The sequence below is a fragment of the Pseudopipra pipra genome, chromosome 9 (genome assembly GCF_036250125.1).
Source record: "Pseudopipra pipra isolate bDixPip1 chromosome 9, bDixPip1.hap1, whole genome shotgun sequence".
Taxonomy (NCBI): Eukaryota; Metazoa; Chordata; class Aves; order Passeriformes; family Pipridae; genus Pseudopipra; species Pseudopipra pipra.
The window spans coordinates 22526150-22546716 of NC_087557.1; the positions used below are offsets into that span (position 1 = coordinate 22526150).

General features: G+C 41.5%; 1 protein-coding gene across 3 annotated transcripts in view; it reads left to right on the forward strand.

Moving 5' to 3' along the window:
- The window catches only part of GLIS1 (GLIS family zinc finger 1), a 183072-nt gene that overhangs the window by 129631 nt on the left and 32874 nt on the right, over positions 1-20567 (forward strand). For all 3 annotated transcript variants that reach the window (XM_064665176.1, XM_064665175.1, XM_064665177.1), the window contains one exon: positions 19308-19469. In XM_064665176.1, coding sequence (XP_064521246.1) covers positions 19308-19469 — 162 coding nt within the window. The remainder of the gene's footprint in view (positions 1-19307; positions 19470-20567) is intronic.

The following is a 20567-nucleotide window of genomic DNA, read 5'->3' on the forward strand; positions in this document are numbered from 1 at the left end:
TATATGGACTGAGCCCTTGGCACTGATGCATTGGGAGAACATGGAAGTTGGTACAACTCAGCACCGTGGGAGGTGAAATGAAAAATCACACCACATCTGTGCCATTCCTGTGCTGTCTCCCAGCTCCTTGGGTCTCTTAGGTAGGGATCTGCTCCAAGAGTAAGGGTCAGGCAGCACTGGAGAGGCAGAGAAAAGCAGAGAAAAGAGACAGAGAATGTGTATTGTGTGGCTGGGGCTGTCATTGCCCAGGGGTTGAGGGAGTGTAGAGTGTAGAGTGAATGAGAGTGATGAGAAATTATTGTTTTACAATCAAAGAAATTAAATGGCACACAGTTCTGCTTACACAGAGTTGAGATTACCCAGTGGCTAAACTTACACCTTTGAGATTGAAGATGTGAGAAATTCTGGTGCCAATTATCTATCCCTAGTTCACTCTTTTAAGATAACACAAGAGAGGACAGGGATGTGAAGTTAACTTGGCAGTTTTGACCTCTATGTAGCCACAGGAGGACTTCACTGCAGATTTACCTGTGAGTCTCAGCTGTTCAACACCAAACTTGCCAACATGAAGCTCGGTTAACCTGGAGCTACAGCTACCAAATGACAACTTGTCTGTTCTCTTCTGGAATATCCAGTTCAGGTAAGCACAAGCTTCTGGAAGCCATGGAAGCAAGAGTTAAAGTAAGTGGACTGAGATGTTAATGTAAGTGGACGGCTCACAGAGACTCCAGCAGAGCCTCAGCTGTCCCACAGGAGCTGGCAAAAGCCACTGGGCATTGTCTGCCTGCATTCTCTCGGCCTTTACCACCCTCAGCATCGCTGACAAGCTGAGAAGGTCCGTTCCCACAGTCAAGGGACATGTTAGAAGTTACCTTTGCCAACCTCTCATCTCCTCCCCACCCAGTGCAACAGGGGAAAGAAGGCAGCAGCTGCAGATGTGCACAGGGCTGGCTTTCTTTCAGTACTTCCTGCAGTGTGAGCAGGAATGTCCTGGCCTCTTCATACCTGGGATGGGCATCGGGTGGGAAATGTGTGGACATTGTGCTGCACATATAAAGCAGCTGCTTAAAACAGCCTGGTCAGTATAGGCACAGGTTTGAGAAATTATGGTGAGGTGCTGGGGTTAATTTTCATGGGCAAAGCTCAGCCTTTGTGTACCTGACAGGTACAGGTGACTTTAGTTCATTGCAGCTCATCTAATTTATATTTTCTCCAATAGAAAAGGACATTCTGCACTGGTGCTGAGTGCAGTGTTAGGGGCCATTGCCCAGCAAGGGCAGAGGTTGGATGGCTTTGCTTTGCTGAGCACTTTTTCTCTGGTTTTCAGAGTATGAATTAGGGCCCTCTTTAAATTTTTTTTTCTTCTTGGCTTTGCTCTTTAGGTGGTGCTGAGAAGAAAGCACCAAAAGATTTTGTCAGCAAATACTAGGGCCACACAGAATGCCATTTATCTGCAAAGATTTATGTCTGGATAATCAGATGCTCTCTCTCCCTCTGTGTTACTGTATGCAATGATAAATATGATCAGGACATATTTTTCTAAAATTTTGGCAGTCTTTTCTCATCTACAGCTACTAGACTATGTAAAGCCTAATGTCTGTGTACCTGAGAAAATGTAAGCTTTTGAAAATGAATGGAAATAGTAATAATCACTTATATTTATATCGAGTCTTTTATTTTAACAAGTCTGAGATTCACCAAGGCACAGGTCAAGCTGCCTGTCTGTGGAACACTGGAGGGCATGGAGACTTGTGGCAGTTTAGGGGATGAGGAGGGAGATCATATAGAGCTAAGCAAGGATAAGAGCATTAAGCAGGCTGCAGTTTTACTGTATAATTGGTGTTTACTTTAGAGATTGGGAAGTGATTCCCTATGCTGTCTATTAGCACCCTGCAACCTTGGCTGCGCTGGTCCATTGCTACTCCAAACACAGTTTCACAGTGTGCTGGCTTTCAGCAGCAAACGTGGTTTAAAAAATTTCCCCCTGACTGTTCATTCATGCACTGGGGTTTGAATGTTGCTGTCCCTTTCTTCTATTATTTGTCTGACAGGATCCACAGTTAGAACTGAACAGACCCTGATTAAAATTGATGTTCTCAGTTTTTGGACTCTGGTAAAGTCACTGGTCTGGTGCACAGCATGGCTCTGCAAGCACTTGTGGCTGAAGTGAAGGCATGCAAAACAAAGGAGGAGTGAGCAAAAAAGGGCAAAAAACAGTGGCAGGGATTTCTTAAGTCAGCGGTGGTAGCAAAATGCCTGCTTTGTGACACTGGGCCCTGAGATTAGGTTAGATGGCACCTGCTGAACACACCTACAGTGGATTTTGGTCATACTTTGTATATTTGACAGAGATATTTTTTTTTCAGTGCAGCCCACCCAAGTTACATTTGCTCTAAGAGAAAACTGTACATTCAGCACCAGTGCTGAGCGTGCCTGGGGGACATGGCAGAGAGGGCAGTGATAGGATGGCTTTGCTCATTGCTGAAGTAAGAACAGCATTCTTTGAAAACATGCAGGAGTGTGGCTTTGCTCATTGCTGAAGTAAGAACAGCATTCTTTGAAAACATGCAGGAGTGTGTACTTAGTACCCCAAAGTTCCTCCCTCTAAAAGTGAAACAGAAAGAGGCCTTTATTAGTACTACTTCTTGTTCTTTAATCGTGATGGTCAGCATAAATCACTGTCCATTGAATGTGGTGATTGTAAAACAGTGTTGGGGTGCAACTGCTATTTCGATGCTATCTCAAATAACCAGCCTGATGTTCAATATTTAATTAAAAGCAGAAAGCTTGGTACAACTAAAAGACAGGAATCTGAAACCCCAGGAATGGTGGCCAGCCTGATAGTTCTGACATACTAATTGATAAATCTTGTTTTACTGCTGCATCTGGGACCAGTCTTTTGTATGTCCTTTATCTCTTTAATTTCTTTTGCACAGAACAAAACAAATTGGAAATGAAAAACACTGGCTTATTGTATTCATCTAAGAACACGCTAATTGAAAATGATTGCTTCATACTGGGCTGGATTCAAAAATATGTACATCTCTCTTTTGCACATAAATCCATTAAATACATGTGTTGAAATAGGAACTGCTAGGTCAGAGGGAAGTGAGGTAAATAAACCAGAGACAGGCACTTAAGAGGTATTCATACAACAAACCAAATTCCTGTGCCCAGATCCTTTGGCACAGATATGATTGCCAGAATCTACATTTTCATTAAAAGCAAAACAAAACAAATTTTTGGTTTTGAGCTTTTAGGTCCACAAAGATAATTTGGAAAATGTGAACAAGACAATTCTTTTTTTTCCAAAAAGAAAAGCTTAGATTTTCTTAAGCCCACTCAAAGATACTAAAAAAGAAGTGTGGTGTGGTTTTAGGTTAATCTGGAAGAGGATTTGATTGAAGAATTGCTTGTACTCTCTACAACCAGTTCAGTTTCTTTCTCAAATGAGCTTGTGGTGGTAAAGTGGACATATGAGGAACTGTAATAAGGACATTTTTAAAAAATCTGATTATTTTTAATAATTATAAAATCATTGTCCAAATTTTGGTCTAAATTGAAAGGGATTTTTTTGAGGTTCTATCACCTGAAAACTCTAGTAGAAAGACATTAAAATTACTTAGAGTTTAGGGGTTTTTTGGGGGAGGAAATGTTGATACCAGATGAAATGTGTGTCACGTATGTTGCATGCTGGTAGTGTCAATTTGAAGGATTAAAGTAAAATAAAACCCCAGTTAATATTATAAACCAGTTTGTTTATAAAACCAGTTTGTTTATAAACTACATCACAGGGCGTTACAAGAGCACACAGTTTTCCAGTTAGGATTCCTGTGCACACAAGCAGAGTATAAAGTCCCATACACAAAAGCAGATCAAAGAATAGCAGTAACTGTGTGTTTCAGCTGAGAACTGTTCCTGACAGATCACAGATCCATGGCAATAGGCTCCTTCGTGGCTAAATTGCCAGTTATTGAACAGTGGCCAGCAGTAAAAGAAGTGGGTCATAATGGCTTCTCATTTCTATGCAGCGTTACATGTTTTTATCCTGTTTATCCTCACCGTTATTATAGTGCCACTTACATGCTAAATCACCTGCCCAGCTCTGAAAGGGCATGAAATTTGGCCAGCATTATGCTGTGCCTGGAGTTTAGAATTCCCCAGTTTTTCACAGCTTTTCAACTGGCATTAAAAGCAGAAAAAAAAAAAAAAAAAAAAAAAAATCAAGGTTTTATTTACTGTGGTCCCTGCCTCCAGATCTCCTATCCTGACATCAGTTAGCATGCATTTGGAGCTGGACTGTTATGTTTGGCATTAAAATGTTTGGGTTTTGTTTGTTTCTTGTCACTTTAAGGTATCAGATGAAGTGCCAGTGGGTTTGTATCTGGGACAGCTGTGTCAACTTTTTACTTGTAGTCCAACACCACAACTTAAGGGGAGAAAGGCAGAAAATCCCAGGTGAACTGGTGAGTGTGTGGCTTTAAGTACACTGTGTGTGGACCAGTGGACGTGGCATTTTTTATATGCTGGGCTGTTCTTCAGTGGGTTTACAGGCAGAAGAGAAAAGGCCAGTCCTGTGAGTTAGCACCCAATTCATTCCTGTCTGTTGGAGGTGGGAGAGCTGAGTAACTTGACTGTTTGAACAAGAAGAGATTCACAAAACTTGTTTTGCTAAAAAACAAACTTAACTTTTCAGAACAACGTGAAAATGGACACAAGAATCACATGCTTTTGGTAAAAGCAAAATAATTTCTTCCTGCTATTAAGCCCAACAGCACACTGGCTTTGAGCTGTTCCATTACACTGTGAAGAAAGTTCTCATTTTCCCCTGGAGTGGTTTTTGGGTTTTTTTCTTCTCTGGAGAGGCGAGTCTCTCTACCAAAGACTTGTTCTGTGCACTCTGGTCAATTTTTTAAATGCTGTGGGACCATGCCATCGAATGAAAGATAGGATCCAAAGAAAGGAAAGAAAGATAGGATCCAAATTGCCAGGATGGATCAGATGGATGCAGCAATGCTGTGAAGAGAGCAGAGGGCAGGACAGTGTCATAGCAGGCCAGGTGAAGAGCCTGTAATGCCCAGGTGCATTTTTGTGGCTCAGTTTGAGGTCACAGCTGAGGTCAGGACTGGCCCATCAGGTTGGCACAGTGTCTCTGAGGCAACTAGAGATAATACAAAATACTCCTCACAGATGCTGCTGTGGGAAAATACCCTTTCAGCCATGACTGCAGGAACATACTTTTCCCTTCCTTTTTTCTGTCCGATGCCAAGAATGTTTTATATGCTGAGAAAACTGATATTGATGCAGGGGGAGAGGACTCTTAAGAAATGTTTGCAAGCTTAATTAAGGCCTGAACCCAGTGATCTGATTAATTGCCTTGCAGTGTGTGGATTCAACTGAGGTGCAGGGAAGGCCAGCCTAGGGGAGAAGATGATTTTACCCAGAGGGTCTCCTCTGTTGGCCAGATCTTTTCTGTGCCCTGCTGGAGGGTCATTTCCTATTGTCACTGACATTGTTTGCCAAAGATGGCTGCGTGTGGCTTTTAATGGTGAGTGCACAAATGTGTCTGTGGTAATCCGTTGCCGTAATCCTTTGTGGCTGAGTAGGTCCTACACGTTGTTGCTGTGCCAGGGCATGCTTTAACTAGAGCCTGCGGGCTGTACTCTTATGTTTAAGAGCTGTGATTTTGTCATGGTAAGTTTTGATGGAAAATCATGTGTTAGTTATGGTGGAGAATGTCAATGGAGAACCAAACAAAGTAACAAAAAAATGGGGTGTGTTTTGTGCTGCCTGACACGGGGTATTTAGGTGCACGGACTTGGTTGATCTTAAGCAGAACTAGGTTCACGCATCAAAATCAGTATCATGTTACTCATTGTACACAGGATTCAGAGGCAGAAGGATTATTCTGTACCCTCTTTATAATTTCTTTTGTCACCATCCCAGGTTCTGATTTTAAAATCTTTTCTGTTCAGTGGGCACAGTCTGCCACACGGGTTGCTCAGCATTTGTTCTGCTTCCTTTGTCTTGCTTTTCTGTGCTGCTCTGTTTTTCTTCATGACCCCACAGTGAAAGCAAGATGGTGATTGCAGTTGACCCTGTTGAGAACCAAACTGCTCTATTTGCTTACCTGCAATCTCCCCACACCCTGTGTTTCCCTGCCCTCCAACCCAGTCAGGCTTTGGCCTTGTTCTCCCAGAGGCTGTAATTCTCTTCTTTGTCACAGAATCATAGAATGATTTGAGTTGGAAGGGACCTTAAAGATCATCTCCAAAGAAGGGTTTTCATGCTGAGAGCCTCTCTATCTTTTCAGCTGCATTAGCTGGTCTAATAGAAGGTACTGTTTCTCCCAACGAACCTTTCCTTACTGCCATTGGAATACGTGCTTTTATTTGCAATGGAAAGTTGAGGTTGTTTTGGAATTCTTCTGAGGAAGGAGAAAAGGACACGGGTTTTAAAAAAGTGATGGTAGCTTTTTGGAAAGTTCTAATCATTCATTAAATGAAAACGTTCATTCTCCTTTTTAAAGAACTCATTGTGGTCACATAGATTACCATGAAATCAAAGCAAGTTTGCTGCAGAGCTCATCTCTTGCACAGAAAAATAAACTGACTTTTTTTGCCAATTATGAGGTGATGAGAGAAGAAATGTAGATTAATTCAGAATTCCCAGCCTGTATTCACACAGAGTATCATTTGAAAAAGTGTGATGGAAGTCTTTATCAGAATTCTGTATGAGTAAATGATGGGCCAAACCAGGCCAGAATTTTGGGATAAGAAATAAGCTGTGATGTTCTGATGTGAAGGTGCCGGTAGAATTGGAATAAAAGCAACAAGATCTTCTTAGTGTTTGAAAGTAGAGTCATGGAAAGAAAGTTCTCTCCAGAAGAATCACAAAGCAGTGTGGCCTGAGACCAACGAAAATGAGCCTTTCCTGTCCAGCTGTGTGAAGAGCCAGGCTGGGACTGTTCTTACCTGTGGAGTGCTCACTCAGTGCAAAGATCTCAAGGTGCTTTAGAGAATTAAGGCCAAAGAATTGGCGCCAGAGAGACTCAAATACAAGCCAGAGAGACACAAATGCGCTTACTTCCACGTTTTGTGGATGATTAATGAGTGACAGAGGGGACACGTGTTTAGAGTCTTGCTCAAAGTTTGGAAATGAAGTATTGTACATACTCAGAGCAGAGGCTGTACATTGCTTGTGCCCTTGAAATAACCTTATTCCTCTGCACCTGGAAGTTGTTCTCCACCCACAAAACCCAGTGGGCCTATTTAAAGCCAATTCACAGGTGTCTGAAACTTTACATATAGAGGTGTGAGACTATTTAAAACATATGTGCAGGTGTTTACATTGCAAAGTGCAGGAGCAAGTCCGTGCACATCCAATTTAGGTTTCATGTTGAAAGACATGGCTACCTTAAAGGAAGTCCCGGACCAGGTGGCAAGGTTGGCATGTTCCCAGCTATATCAGAAAGGAGATAAGCCATACTATAAGGACCCCATTTTTATGCCGTATAAAGTATATTCTGGTTGCTTGTTTGACATTATTTCTTTTCAAGCATCTAGGAGAACACTTCAAACCTAGAGGTGCATTAGCAAACTACCTGAAGATGTGTGTGTCCAGCATTCTCTCCAGTGTTCTTCCCCTGAAGTTCGTGATCCTGACAAATGCCAAGCCTGGCACACCAAGGAAGCAGAAGCATTCCTTCGTCCTGCTTCAGAACCAAAGTGGACAGGCCAGGTATTCAGGCATAGCAAGTCCGAGGATTTCCAGACCTCAAGTGACACACAGGACCCAGTTATGGAGGAGAGTGATTATAGGGAGTAACAGCCCTATACACCTCCTTTATCCCAGTTAATCTCTCAAGTTAGTCAGAGAAGGAGGAGTACAAATGCCCCGTTGTCTTAAATGCTTGGAGTTTACACATGGAAGATACAGGAATGGAGACAGAAGCTTTCTTTGGGTTTGGAAATAGGTTTGCAGTAGCCTCCTGCATAGCCTCTGTCCTGGAAGCAAATAGGGTAGGTCCCACCAGGAACAGAGGCTTCTTTCCCTCACCTCAGTGGGAGCTGGGAGAGCTGCTATGGGTTGGCCATACCAGAGCTCACATGAACTAAGAAGCTCCAGCATCTGGAAAGAGCCCAGCACATTTTAAGAGGGGCTGCACAAGGGCTTGAAGTCACCCAGCACCTTCAGCTCATCACCCCTCGATGCTCTCCAGAGCCAGAAGGTGTGGATTCAGCATGCAGATGTAAAAATGAAACCCGGGGAGGTTTGGTTGGGGTGTGGCCTGAGTTCTGCCTGTAGTTTTGGGTCATCTCTGCTTGATTTACCCAATCTGCTCTGGCCCACGCTTGCCTCAGACTCCTCATTCTGAACCCTTAGCACAGGACTCAGCAGCACATTTCAGGACACAACTCTTGTGCCTGGTGCTTTCTGCTGAGATGGGATCTGGGAGCGTCAGAGCTCCAAGAACAGTGATAGGAGGCATAAACAACTTGAAAAACAAAATAAACTCTTGCTATCAGTCACAAGGCGAGCTGTCCAACACAACATTGGTCTCTGATTTTATATTTAATTTTAGAAGCTGAAACGAAATGTTTTAATTTTATATTATTCTCAACATAATGCTAATTTGCTCCAGATGTCCACTCCGAGCTGAACGTTGCCATTTTGCATAGAAAGCATGTGCGTCAGTGATTTATTCCAAATAGCTTCTATTTTACTGCATTTCATTTTATTCTGAATGAAGTACTTAACAACATGTTTCTCTTTAAGAATCTTACTTAATCATATGGATATAATTTCTTCAATTTACGTTTTCAGTTCTTTAGTGTGGTGGCCACAGGGTGTTTCTTAACCTAGGCAGATTAAATGCACATGTTGAAAGCTGCTTATATTTGATTTTGAGGCACTTTCATTTCAAAGTCCTTCACGTAAGGTACAGAAGTGATTGTGGTTTCCTGCTAGGTTTTGGGATGGAGGTATAACTCTCAGGAAAATCTTGCAGATACCTTCTAAATGTTGGATAATCATGCATGACAATAACATAATTTCATTTCTTCCAAAACTGTGGTCTACCGAGAGTGTTTAAGACTGTTTTTATTGGGGTTCAGGAAGAAAAGAGATTTAATTTTCTTGTCATTTCTGGGCTGCAGTTCAACATTTCAATTTAAAACCTATTTCCGTTGAGTTCCCTTTCCAGTTTCCCCTCAAAAATATTATCTTAGAAAATTTCTTTTATTCAGTTATTTTCATATTTATTTAGCAGCATATTAAAAATTTTGTGAGACAGCTCAATACGAAACCTCTGTTGTTTGAGCCTGGCTCATTCAACCATTCCTGTCTATGGGCTGCTGTTGGTCAAGTATGTCAGGAATGTCCTTTGGCAGCATCCTTGGAGCTACGTCATGTGTGTGAAGCGGAGTCGGCGTGGATGGGAGGCTGGTCTGGACCTTGGAACAAAGTCCAGGGAAGATTCTTATTCTTCTTTCATTTTAAAGCTGTCCCAGCGTAGGTAATTTGTAGAAAGGTGGGGTGATTTGCAGTGATTGTACAGTCTAAGTGTAATACACCAGATTCCTCAGATACCTAAACCTATTGTTCTTCCCTTTTAAAAATCAATCTTATCCATATAATCCCTTTTCCTCTTATGCTTTTAGACTGCAACCTATACAATGGAATCTAAATTTCAGGAGGTCACATCATTTTCAAGGCAGGTTATTCCCACCTGAAATAATGTTAATCTGTATTCATTTACATCTTCTTTTTGCACCTCTTTTTCAAGCTTAGCTTTTTCAGAACTAACCTTGCTGTTATTCTACAATTGTATTAGTTTATTACACTGAATTGTTGACACAGCTGGTAGGGAGCTAAGTGCTGTGGTTTCACACAGTAAAATTTCAGACAATATGTGTAGCACTTCTTTTTCATATATATCATTTGAAAGCCATATGATTCACCAATATGTGTTATTGTTATCCACCCATGTGGGATACAATCTATTTTAAATTAGTGAAGCGACTTGCTAAACTCCCTGTAAACAATAAGACTGTGGGAAAACATTAAGTGCTATTCAGAAAAGAACATTGCTATACTGCCTTTTATCCAGAGGATCCCACAGTGCTGTAGAGAATGGAGGGACCTGGCACTGCTGCCACGCCGGCTGCTCTTCAGCAGAGCTCATCTTCATCTTCACCACAGGCTTTAGAAGGAGCTCCAGCACTTAAACCTAGAGCAGGGTTTGGTGGAGAGCAGAACCACCCACACCAGTCCAGCGTGCTGGGGTGTAAATCCCCATGGGTGAAGAGCAGCAATAGACTTGGGGGTGTTTGTTAGCAAAATCTTGATTTAACATCCAATATAATCACTTCCCAGGTTGGAGTGCATCAGCCACTGTACCTGTTGAAGCACTTGGTGCATGGAAGTGTGAGGTGACAGGAGCACCTCAGCCTCTAACAGAGGGCATCCCATTGTACTGGATTTATCTGAGGGAAGGAGCTTAGATATGGACCATTGCTAGAGCTCAGGTGGAGCACAGCAGTCATTTACAAAGGGCAGCAACAGAACTGTGTTCCCTGTCTCTGGAACACGGCCCTTCCAACAGTGCAGTACCTGACCAAGCCTAGACACTGATTTGATTTAGGCCAGGCCAGAAAACTAACTTCCTTTAAAACAGGTGATGTCTTTTTCTAGGAACATTTTTCTAGGAATAAATCTCTCAGATTTTCCTTCATATAGTGAACGTGGCCAAGCAAGACGAAATGCAAACGCTGCAAGGCTAAAAGTAATGACATGGGGTAAAGTGAGGATAAGTTCCTTATTTGTAGGAAGAGAGAGAGAGTGTTCTATCAGAAAGAGATTATCCCTCTCCATGCTGTTACCCTCTAGCTCTGTGTCAAGTCACCCTGTGGGATTCTGTTATACTGTGCCTGGAGCGGGTCTGTGGGTGAAGGAGGGAGCCACGTCCCTTGGGATTCTGCTCCACAACCAGGGCACGAGGGAAAGCAGGATAACGTCACCAACCCTGCAGTGACAACAAGCTCCCACCACATCACAGTCTCTTTCCCAGTGGTTCACCAGCAGCTCTTGAGGGGCTTTTTGCCAGAGCTCAGCTTTACACATGAGGAAGTGTCAGGCATAATCATTTTAGCCTTGAATTACAGGTTGAACCCCAGTCTTCACTTACGGATAATCAGATTGGCCCAGCATGGCACAGAAAAGAGCAGGAGCCTGTCTGAGCATGGGAAATCCCACTGAGTTGTCTACTCCCTTGCCAAGAAGAACCTTGGAAAAATATGTATCTTCTTATCACGTGTGAAGATTAATCCAGTGTTGACAATTTCATGCAGCTTGTCAATTTGCAGGGATCTGATCTTTAAAAGTTACAACTGGAGATAAAAGCTCCATTATGTGCTTGTGGAAATGAGCACAGGTAGAGTATGAGAAGGACAGTAGGTCTTAAGACAAAAAAAATCCCCCCATCTAAAATGGGAGAAAACCCCAGCAATAAAGCTACATGCTTCATGAAACACATTCAGTGAGAAAAACTAATGATTTGTGTTGAACCACCTACAAAAAGTTGTATTTGCAACAAAAACCCCGCACACAGATGGGTGGAGAGTTACCTTGGTGCTATTTTTCATCTTTCCTAAGAGAGAACTTGGATGTGGGGGACTAGTTTAGTCAGCTGTAGACAGTGATTTCCAACTGTAGATCAGATTTCATCCACAGGATCCTCCTCTGTTTGATCTGCCAAGGACAGGAGCCACTCTGTAAGCTGTGATGACATGTGACGAGCTCTGACTGTAAAACTTATTTATTTATTGGTCTTGACAAAGTTGGGAGCTGGGTTATCCAGGATTGAAAAAAGCTAGTAGTGAGGGGGATGAGTGGGAAGTTAGGATGGACACTCACTGTTGCCAGATGACACCGTATTTGTGACACACAGGGTTTGGCTCACTCTGGTCCCAAATCTTCCTGTGTCTGGGGACAGACGGAGCACAGACCTATCCCAGAATGTCCTGCCTGTGGTGTGTTGCAAACCCATCCTGTTCCTAGACATGCTGTTGACCTGTTACAAAAGGCAGCCTGGACTCTGTGTGGATCTTTTTCGTCCTTTACTGGTTCATGAAAAATATGAAATAAAGAGGGAAGTTTTTCATTTTGCTTTTCCATATAAATGTTTGTTAGTGAATAGATTCAGAATATTTCAATTACAGTTGTTTTTAGTGTCTGATGCCAGTAGAACAGCTAAAGATTGTTTGCTTAATTCCTGAATGTGTGCATTGTTTTTAGCAACCATTTTTAATTTACGTGTTTGTCCTGCCTCTTCAAATCTCCCATTGGATTCAGAATGTATACCAGGATGGCATCCTGGTGCCATCCTCTGTGCAGATGTCTCTCCCAGAATCAGGAAAGTGCCCTGCACTGGGCACAAAAGGGTTGCTGAGCTCCCCAGCATGGATGAATGTCCTCTGCTGAAAGAGAGCGCTCAGCACATTACAGGGACAGCTCACAGAAGCAGGGTGTGTAATTTTTAATAACTGGGATAAAAACCCTCAGTGACATCTTTAAAATATAAATGCTTTTTCTTGTTTCTTTTATTTCTTCCCCCCTCTTATTTTGCCTTTTCATCTCTCCTCCTTTCAATTCCATTAAGCTTCATTGTACAATAATATATCGCAGTGGACTTTTTTCAATTATGTTTTTGATTTTTTCCTCCTTGTTACTATAAAACTCCAGATGTTTTGAGACTTCATGGTTCTCTGAATTATTTTTTCCTTTATTTTAATCTTCTTTTGTAACATGCCACACATGTGGTATTTTGGCCTTTTAAGATGCTACGCTATGCTAATCAGCCATAAGTTTTGAGGTAGATGTTTTTTCTTTTTGTAATTACTTTTTTTTCCTTCTTGCTGTTGCTGTCTCTTTATATTTTTCTTCTTTTTTTTCCTCTTATTTTTTTTTTATTTTTGTTTTTTTTACCCCAACTGGTTAGTCCACATCAACCATAATGTATTCTGCCTTTGTTCTGAGGCTGCATTCTTTCTTTATTATTCATTAATTTATAAACTAATCAATATCTATTATAGATTAATTTTTAAATTAATGTGGCTAAAATAGGGACCAGAATACAAAGATGCAGGCAGGGGTGTAGGACAGAATTTCATTTAGGTTTCAGCTGAAATAGGTGTAAATAGGTGATGTTAGATGCAAACTGGAATGGAAATGTTTCCTTGGAAAGTGAAGAAAGGCAATGACTTGCTGATCCAGAGGAACACGTTTTTGAAGTACATGTAGGAAACTATATTTTTTGTTTAAATAATCTAATAGTACTGGAGGGAAGCATTTTAATTTATTTGTGGTTCTTTTCTGGCACAGCTGGAGAGGGTTTTTAATTGATTTTGTTCAGTCTTAATTTTGTCCCCCAAACAAGCAGATCTGGCTTCAGATATTAGAGCAGAAAATCTTGGATTGTGTGTTATCCTTTAATTTCAAATAGCTTGTAAGCTATTCAAAAAATCCCAAATAAAGAATAGTTTTCCAGTTACATCTGAGGAACTAAAGGGGCTGACATGGGGTGTCTTCTTTGCTCATTACATGACCCTATGAATTTTGCATTTTGTTCCTTAAAATGTTGCCTCATGTAATGTTATTTTTGCCTGCAAGCCATAATGCTGCATTCAGTCCAACTGTAATGAGGTTTCAGAAAATTGTTTGCTTTCCAAATGACATATTTAGCAAAACCTTATGGCAAAATCTGTGGCTGTCATGCTGCTGATAATAAGATATCCCCGACTTTCCTCGTTCATTCTCATATGTTGCAGCAAATAAATGCAAGTACCTCTGTTTTGACAAATGTTTATCCTTCTGCTTGATTAAAGAAGGATTACTAAAAAGGGGTTTAATAGTAGCAGTGGGGTCTTGTGAAAAGGATAGGATGCTCTGACAGTTTCCCAGATATTTTGTGTTTTGCTGGAAAACGTATGGAAAAGCTCAGCTTGCTCCTTGAAGGGCCTGACTGGCACTAGAAGAAATAAATCTGTGAATATTTCAGTGCTTCAACCTACATTCACCCCATTCAGGGGATGTTGGCAGGCAGGTGGTTGGTTCTGCAGTCAGAGACCTCTGTGTGTGGAAATCACCTCGTGTGTAGGATCAGAGCTGGTGACTCATGACTTAAATAAGCCTGTTGTTATGTCCTGTGTGGGCCAGATCTGCATTCCTTGTGCACCCCTAATTCCTGATAACTGCCAGAGGGGTTCAGGAGTATGGACTTGGGGGCTCATAGAATCCATAAAATTGAAATTAAAGAGACAGCCTTTATAAAGTCTTGTTTAATTCGGTGGCGCGTGCTGATCAAACCCTCCTCCGGGGTTTTCAGTGTATTCCTATTTCCCAGTTTCATGTGAATTGGGAAGTGTACAACATGTCTAACAGCACAAAAAGACCCAGGCTACCGGTGTACTGTGTGTTGATGTCAAATGGTTGGCTGTAATTGCCCTAAACTCCCACAATGTGAAGGATGTGTTGCGTTTATACTGTGGCTTACTTTTCTAGGTTCTTCTTTTTCCTGTTCTGAACCTTTTTACCTTTTCTTCTCTTACACACCAGCAACTGTACAACAGTTTGGCAAAAGCCCTAAATGCTTTTTTAAAAGACAAATAATAAAAAGTACAAGCAATTTTCCCCGGGATTCAAGTGAAATAGCATGTGGAGGTGTCACTTTGCAAACATAAATTGTTCAGGCTTTAAAAATAAAACCAAACCCAGAAATTGGCAGGTCCTTTTCTCTTACAGGTATCTTCCATTTTATTCTTACCACAAAGGGGAAAAAAGCAGGTTCTGACAATTTAAATTGTAAATTTGAATCTGGCTAAATGAATTGGGATTCTTTAGGATGTGGAGAGCTCATTCCTATGGGTTGCTTTTAACATACACAACTAGTTCTGTTGAGTTTAATAAATGAGACATGTTACTCGTGCTCAACTGTTTGCAGGATGAGGGCTTTACATTGTAACTACAACAGCAAATTAAACATTAATCTAATAAGGAGTTAGCTAGAAAAGACAAAGCACCAAAACAGATATTTAGGTGCTGGTGTTGGGTGGAACAACTCAAGTGTTTAAGTTCCTGACCTTAGTTACAGTTTGGAGCCCCACAAGGCCCCGACATTGGCCTCAGTGTGCTGTGAAACCGTGATGCTATTTAAAGAGTGGTCTGACTGTTTCCTCCCCTCCAGAAGGGATGCTCAGCCTCACAGGATCCTTTTTCTCATAACATGTTTTTCAATAAAATTTTCCCAATTTTGTAATCAGTTGGGAAGAAAGAACATTTCACAATGTTCGTAAGGCTTGGGGATGTTTTGACCAGACATCAGATTTCCTATTGATAGCATGGAATGCTTTGGAATGAAATGTTTTGGGTTTTCCATCTGTAGGCTGTCTGAGATGTCAGCAGCCAATATGACCTACTCTTTCCCTTTTAGGTCTATAAATAAAAGGCAGCTTGTTTAACTGATCTTGCAGTGGAGAGCAGAGGTGTATATTAATGAGCTTGCTCTAATGGCACACTGGACCTATTTAGCACTACAACTGTGAAGGCTTCTCTTTTTCAGTCATAACTCATTTCCTAAGAAAATGTCAGTTATTGCTTCACCCCATGGTCTGAGCTGGTTAGTTTATAGTTTATTTCTTCTGATCTGTACCACTGACAGATATTCTAGACATGACCGTGATTAAATATGCTTATAAAAATGGTAAACATTTGATAATATAAACCCTCTTGGGAACACACTGTTATTTCTGCATGGCAGCATTCTCAGGTGCATTCAAAGTATAATCTGGAAGCAAAGAAAAAACATTTTAAGCAATTACAGTTATTAGATTAAATTGTTTTGTTAGGAAGATTGTGATGTGTTTAGATCACTGTGAGATAGTTCAGCGTTTTCATAACTATGTCTTTTAAATGCATGAGACTGCAGCAGTGATATTTTACTGTAAAATAAAGATAACATATATTTCCATGTGGTAGGGAACTAATTTAGTCCCATAAATTTCTACAAGGTATTTTTCCCTAGTAGAAGCCCTATTCTGAAAGCAGCAGTAGTTATAAAATCCAGTAATGCATCGTGCTCTTCCTGTAATCATGTGGCATTGTTTTGTGTCTGTGCTCGGATGTGTGCAGCATAGCAGTGTCTGAAACACATGAATGATTCACAATAAAGACAAAAGTAGTAATTGCAATATAATTATTATTTTTATTGATGAACTTATTTAAGAGCTCTGTTGACATTTACAGACTTTTGAGGATCATGCAGTGTTTGTTACAGTTATCCCAGGCATCAAATGTCCACAAAATGTTTAAGATTGTAGGATTAAGCAGTGACAGATTGGGACCAGATGTCTGGGAGATACCGTAAGTGGCCTTCTCAGTTGATAAAATAGCTCTTACCATCCTAAAGCCCTTTCAGAACTGAACATTTGTACTTTGTAGTTGAAGCTGAGGCACTTGTGGGATGGCTGAATGTTCCTGGGGGTTATTTGAAAAAAGGAATGAGCACCAATTTCTCCAGGAGTAGTTTTATTTAGTGTATATATAAATATACACTACACTCCAAGTAGCAAGAATAGGTGGAAGGGTTAAAAGAGTTGGTGAAAAGCAATGAAACCCAAGAATTACCTTACGAAGTCATCCTAACAACAGCAGCCCAGTTGAAGTTATCTTGTTCTGTGCAAGTGTACAGTTGAGACACCTCCACTTCAGGGAAGCTGCGCCCTTCAGGGAAAAACTGCAAGGGATACAGTCAGCAGATCCACCAGGAAATAAAGGAGATGAAATAGTATTTCCTGGAGTCCTTTGAAATGGAGACCTTCCTGCAGCTCTGAGTGGATTCTCTCAGCCCCACCCTTCTCAACTCTTTGCACCAGCTGCTTTTCTCCCCCTTTTCAGGCCTTTCATCTTCACCTTCCCCTCTTCTCACCACTTCCCAGCAAGGTTCTTGCCCCCACTCCTTTTCCATTGATTTTCTTCCTGTTTCTCCAACCTAACCTTTGCCAACCCTGCCTCCTTGAAAATCTGGGTGCTATGAATTTGCTAAACTCTGCTTTATTTGTCATAGACTTCAGCATATTTGAGCATTTCAGATTGCTCCGTTCTGAATCCTTGTCAGATTTTTAGTGATGATTAAGAAGAAAGCTTGTTTCTTTTGAAGCCTTGGGGCTTGGTCACTTCCAAACTCCCCTGCCTCCGTGCACCAGCTCAAGTGTTCAGGGAGGGAGTTGTGGCCAAACAAAACTTTTGAAGACATAGACTGCACGTCTCCAGGTGACTCTGTGGATCTATCTCGATAGCTGTGATGGGGAAAGACATAATATATACATATCAGATAGTTGTCTGGACACACAGACCCAATATGCCATTCAGACTGATTAAATATCTGGCCAGGGCAGTAAAACATGTAGGGCAGTAAAAGCCATAGTGATCCTGTCATGTGTGAGTGGCTGGGAAAGGCAGAGATTTTCCAGGAACCCCTCTGTGGGCGTGCCTGTGTGTTGGAGCACATTGGTGTGTTCAGTTTGTAGTGTGCAGAGCTGATCTGCATCCCATGGCAGGACACAGCCTGAAAAATGAAGTGCTGGCTAGGGAATCTGGATCACTTTGGTCACTGTGTTGAGGTACTTAAAAAGCACACTGGTCTGAGCAGGCTGTGGTGGACCTTTTTCCACCAGTAGTTTAAATTGCCTTTGGCAGGCACAGGGAGATGAGGCACCTCCAGGTTACAGTGTCTTCGAGGCTCCATCTGCATCCAGTCTCCCTTCCCAGCCCTCTGCCTGCAGTGCTGGATACACAACAGTCAGGAGGCTGCATGCACTGATGTGTGTAAGAGGTGTGTGTGTGACAAATAGGACTGGCAAAGTGGTGATTTCTGTGGCGCCATCTGAGGAACCATGGGTTCCTGGAAAGCTGCTGAACAAAATCTTGACTCAGCAGAGGGAAGTGACAAAGCACTTGCTGATTTTGTGAGAGTCTGGATTTTGCTCTCCTTGAGCAAGAATCGTATAAAAAACTATGGCTTCCAGAAATAGTGGTTAGAACGGGCTGCCCAGAGAGGTTGTGGATGCCCCATCCCTGGAAGCGTTCAAGGCCAGGTTGGACACGGATTGGAGCAACCTGGTCTAGTGGAAAGTGTCCCTGCCCATGGCAGGGGTGGAACTGGGTGATCTTTAAGGTCCTTTCCAACCCAAACTGCTCTATGAAGATACACCTACCTTCTTTCAGAATGTTAGCGTTGATATGAAGGTTTTTATCTGCATAAGACACTAGAAGATCTGCAGTGCCTTGAAGCTGACTGGGTAAAGTAATGCATCCCATCACACGAGTCTTGTGCATGTATTTGTTCCCTGTGTGTAAGTATCTGAGTGCATTTTATGGGTTTGCAGGTGTGTGAATGTGCACACACAAGTATTTGTGCTCACCTGAGGGAGTTCCCAAAGCCCATCCTAGGGACAGTGCCTCCACTGCAATTGCCTGTTGTCTGTAACACTGAAACTTTGCAGTGAGCAAGGCAAAACACCCTTCCCTTGGCCTGCTAGTAGCTGGAAATTTTACTTATTTATTTATTCAGATTTAATTTGAAACAGTGACTTTTGTTATGAGCGCTATGCAGTGTTTCATTACTGAGCTCCCTAATGAAACGGATGCTTAAGAAGTCAGAATTGCTCAGGTTACTGGTTGTATAAATGCAGAGAACAGCTCTGAATGATAGAGCTAGTAAAGAAAAGGGTGCAGAATAACAGCAGAGTTCCTTTGGATTGATCTTCAAATAGATCAGGCCTTCCTGTAATCGTCTGTGCTCATCAGCTCCAGTGTATTGTATTTCAGACACCGGAAACCAGGTTCTAACCTGCCACAAATAGCTTCTCTTGCTCTCTGTCTGTAGCAGCTAATTGTTATTGCCCACAGTGGCTCCTGTGCCAATTAACATCTCGGAGGACTCATCAGAATACTTGTTCTTTTCTTTAAATGTTCTGTTCTGACACTGTGTCTTTAAGCGTTCGGTACTTCAGACAGAACATGTGAGATATTTATAACCCTTGTATTATTACTGAGCTACACACCATGTCTTCGGTGACAGATTAAATGAGCAGCACAATATGTTGTGTTTCATCCATAAATTTCAACAGATGTTTGAATGTTGGTTGATTTATTGCACGTCCAACTTGGATCTTACACTGTTCTTATTGTGGCTGCACATGGTTTATTTAATAGTACTTTACAGCAATTTTTTTTATGATGTTTTTTAGTTTGAAGGGTGCAACAAGGCATTTTCTAGGCTTGAGAACCTCAAGATTCACCTCCGGAGTCATACTGGGGAGAAGCCATACCTGTGTCAGCATCCTGGCTGCCAGAAAGCTTTCAGCAACTCCAGCGACCGGGCAAAGCATCAGCGAACACACCTGGATACCGTAAGCATGATTTCATACTGGGACTTGCACAGAGCTTTCCAGTGGTCCTTGTGCACAATTGGTTCTGCAACTGGAGGGGGGCTGTGCCTTTTCATGAGGAGAGTCTTAGAAAATTCAGCTATAAGCAATAGTATTTTGTTTTGAACTGCATGTGCTTTGAGAAATGAAAAAGCCTTGATCACAGGCAAATTCGTGTGTGTTACTCATGCTGAGGAGTAAGTTACGCAGGACTAAGTTACTCAGCAAGCTCTCCCATTGTTCCTGTTCCAGTAAGAGGGGCAGCAGCACAATAAGGTATAACGTGAGTGAAAGCTGAGTCACTGCTTCTGCACCAAATGTGTGTCATTGTCTCGCTTCCTGTCCCGTGTTGCTTCAGTGAATGTTCTGAATGAATGCAAAAGCAGGTCAGACCTCTCAGTGGAAGGTACATGCACCTCAGTTTTAGACAGTAATTTTGTAAAAGTGAAAATACATCTGTCTTATAACTGTATGAAATTTGTTAAGTACCCACCATCAGAATTAACTGTGAGAAACAAATTCTTTTATTCTGTACAGTGTCTTGGGCTTCAACTAAAATGAAATCACCCTATTACAGGGAAAGAAAGTAATGAGGCAGCTTTGCAGATGAGTCAAATCCTCAGCATAAAGCTTGTAAAGAAAAACAGAGTTGTTCCTTTGTCTTTTTCAAAGAAGTGAATATATGGTTTAACGTTTGGCCAAGTGTTTATGGGGCAGAACTTTTGAGTTTAATTGATATTTACTTTTTAAGCAGTTACACATTTCAGACAGTGCAGCATTAAGGAATGTCTAATGTACATTATGCCTTGCAAAAACAAACAAGTAAGAGAAGCGAGTCAGTCACATTTTCCAAACCAAAGCACACTTACAATAACAATGTTTTATTTATTTGAAAGTCAACCTGAGAGATTTGAATTTGTAATTAGTTCTAAAATGCATCTCTTTTGAAAGTGGATATAGTAAACTGAGTGCAGTTTTTAAATATAGCTGCTTGAACCTAATAGATATCATTTTAATAGCCAAAGTCACAAATAGAATACCATTTATTAGCTTTGAGAGAGAACTTAAGTGGTTACTAAA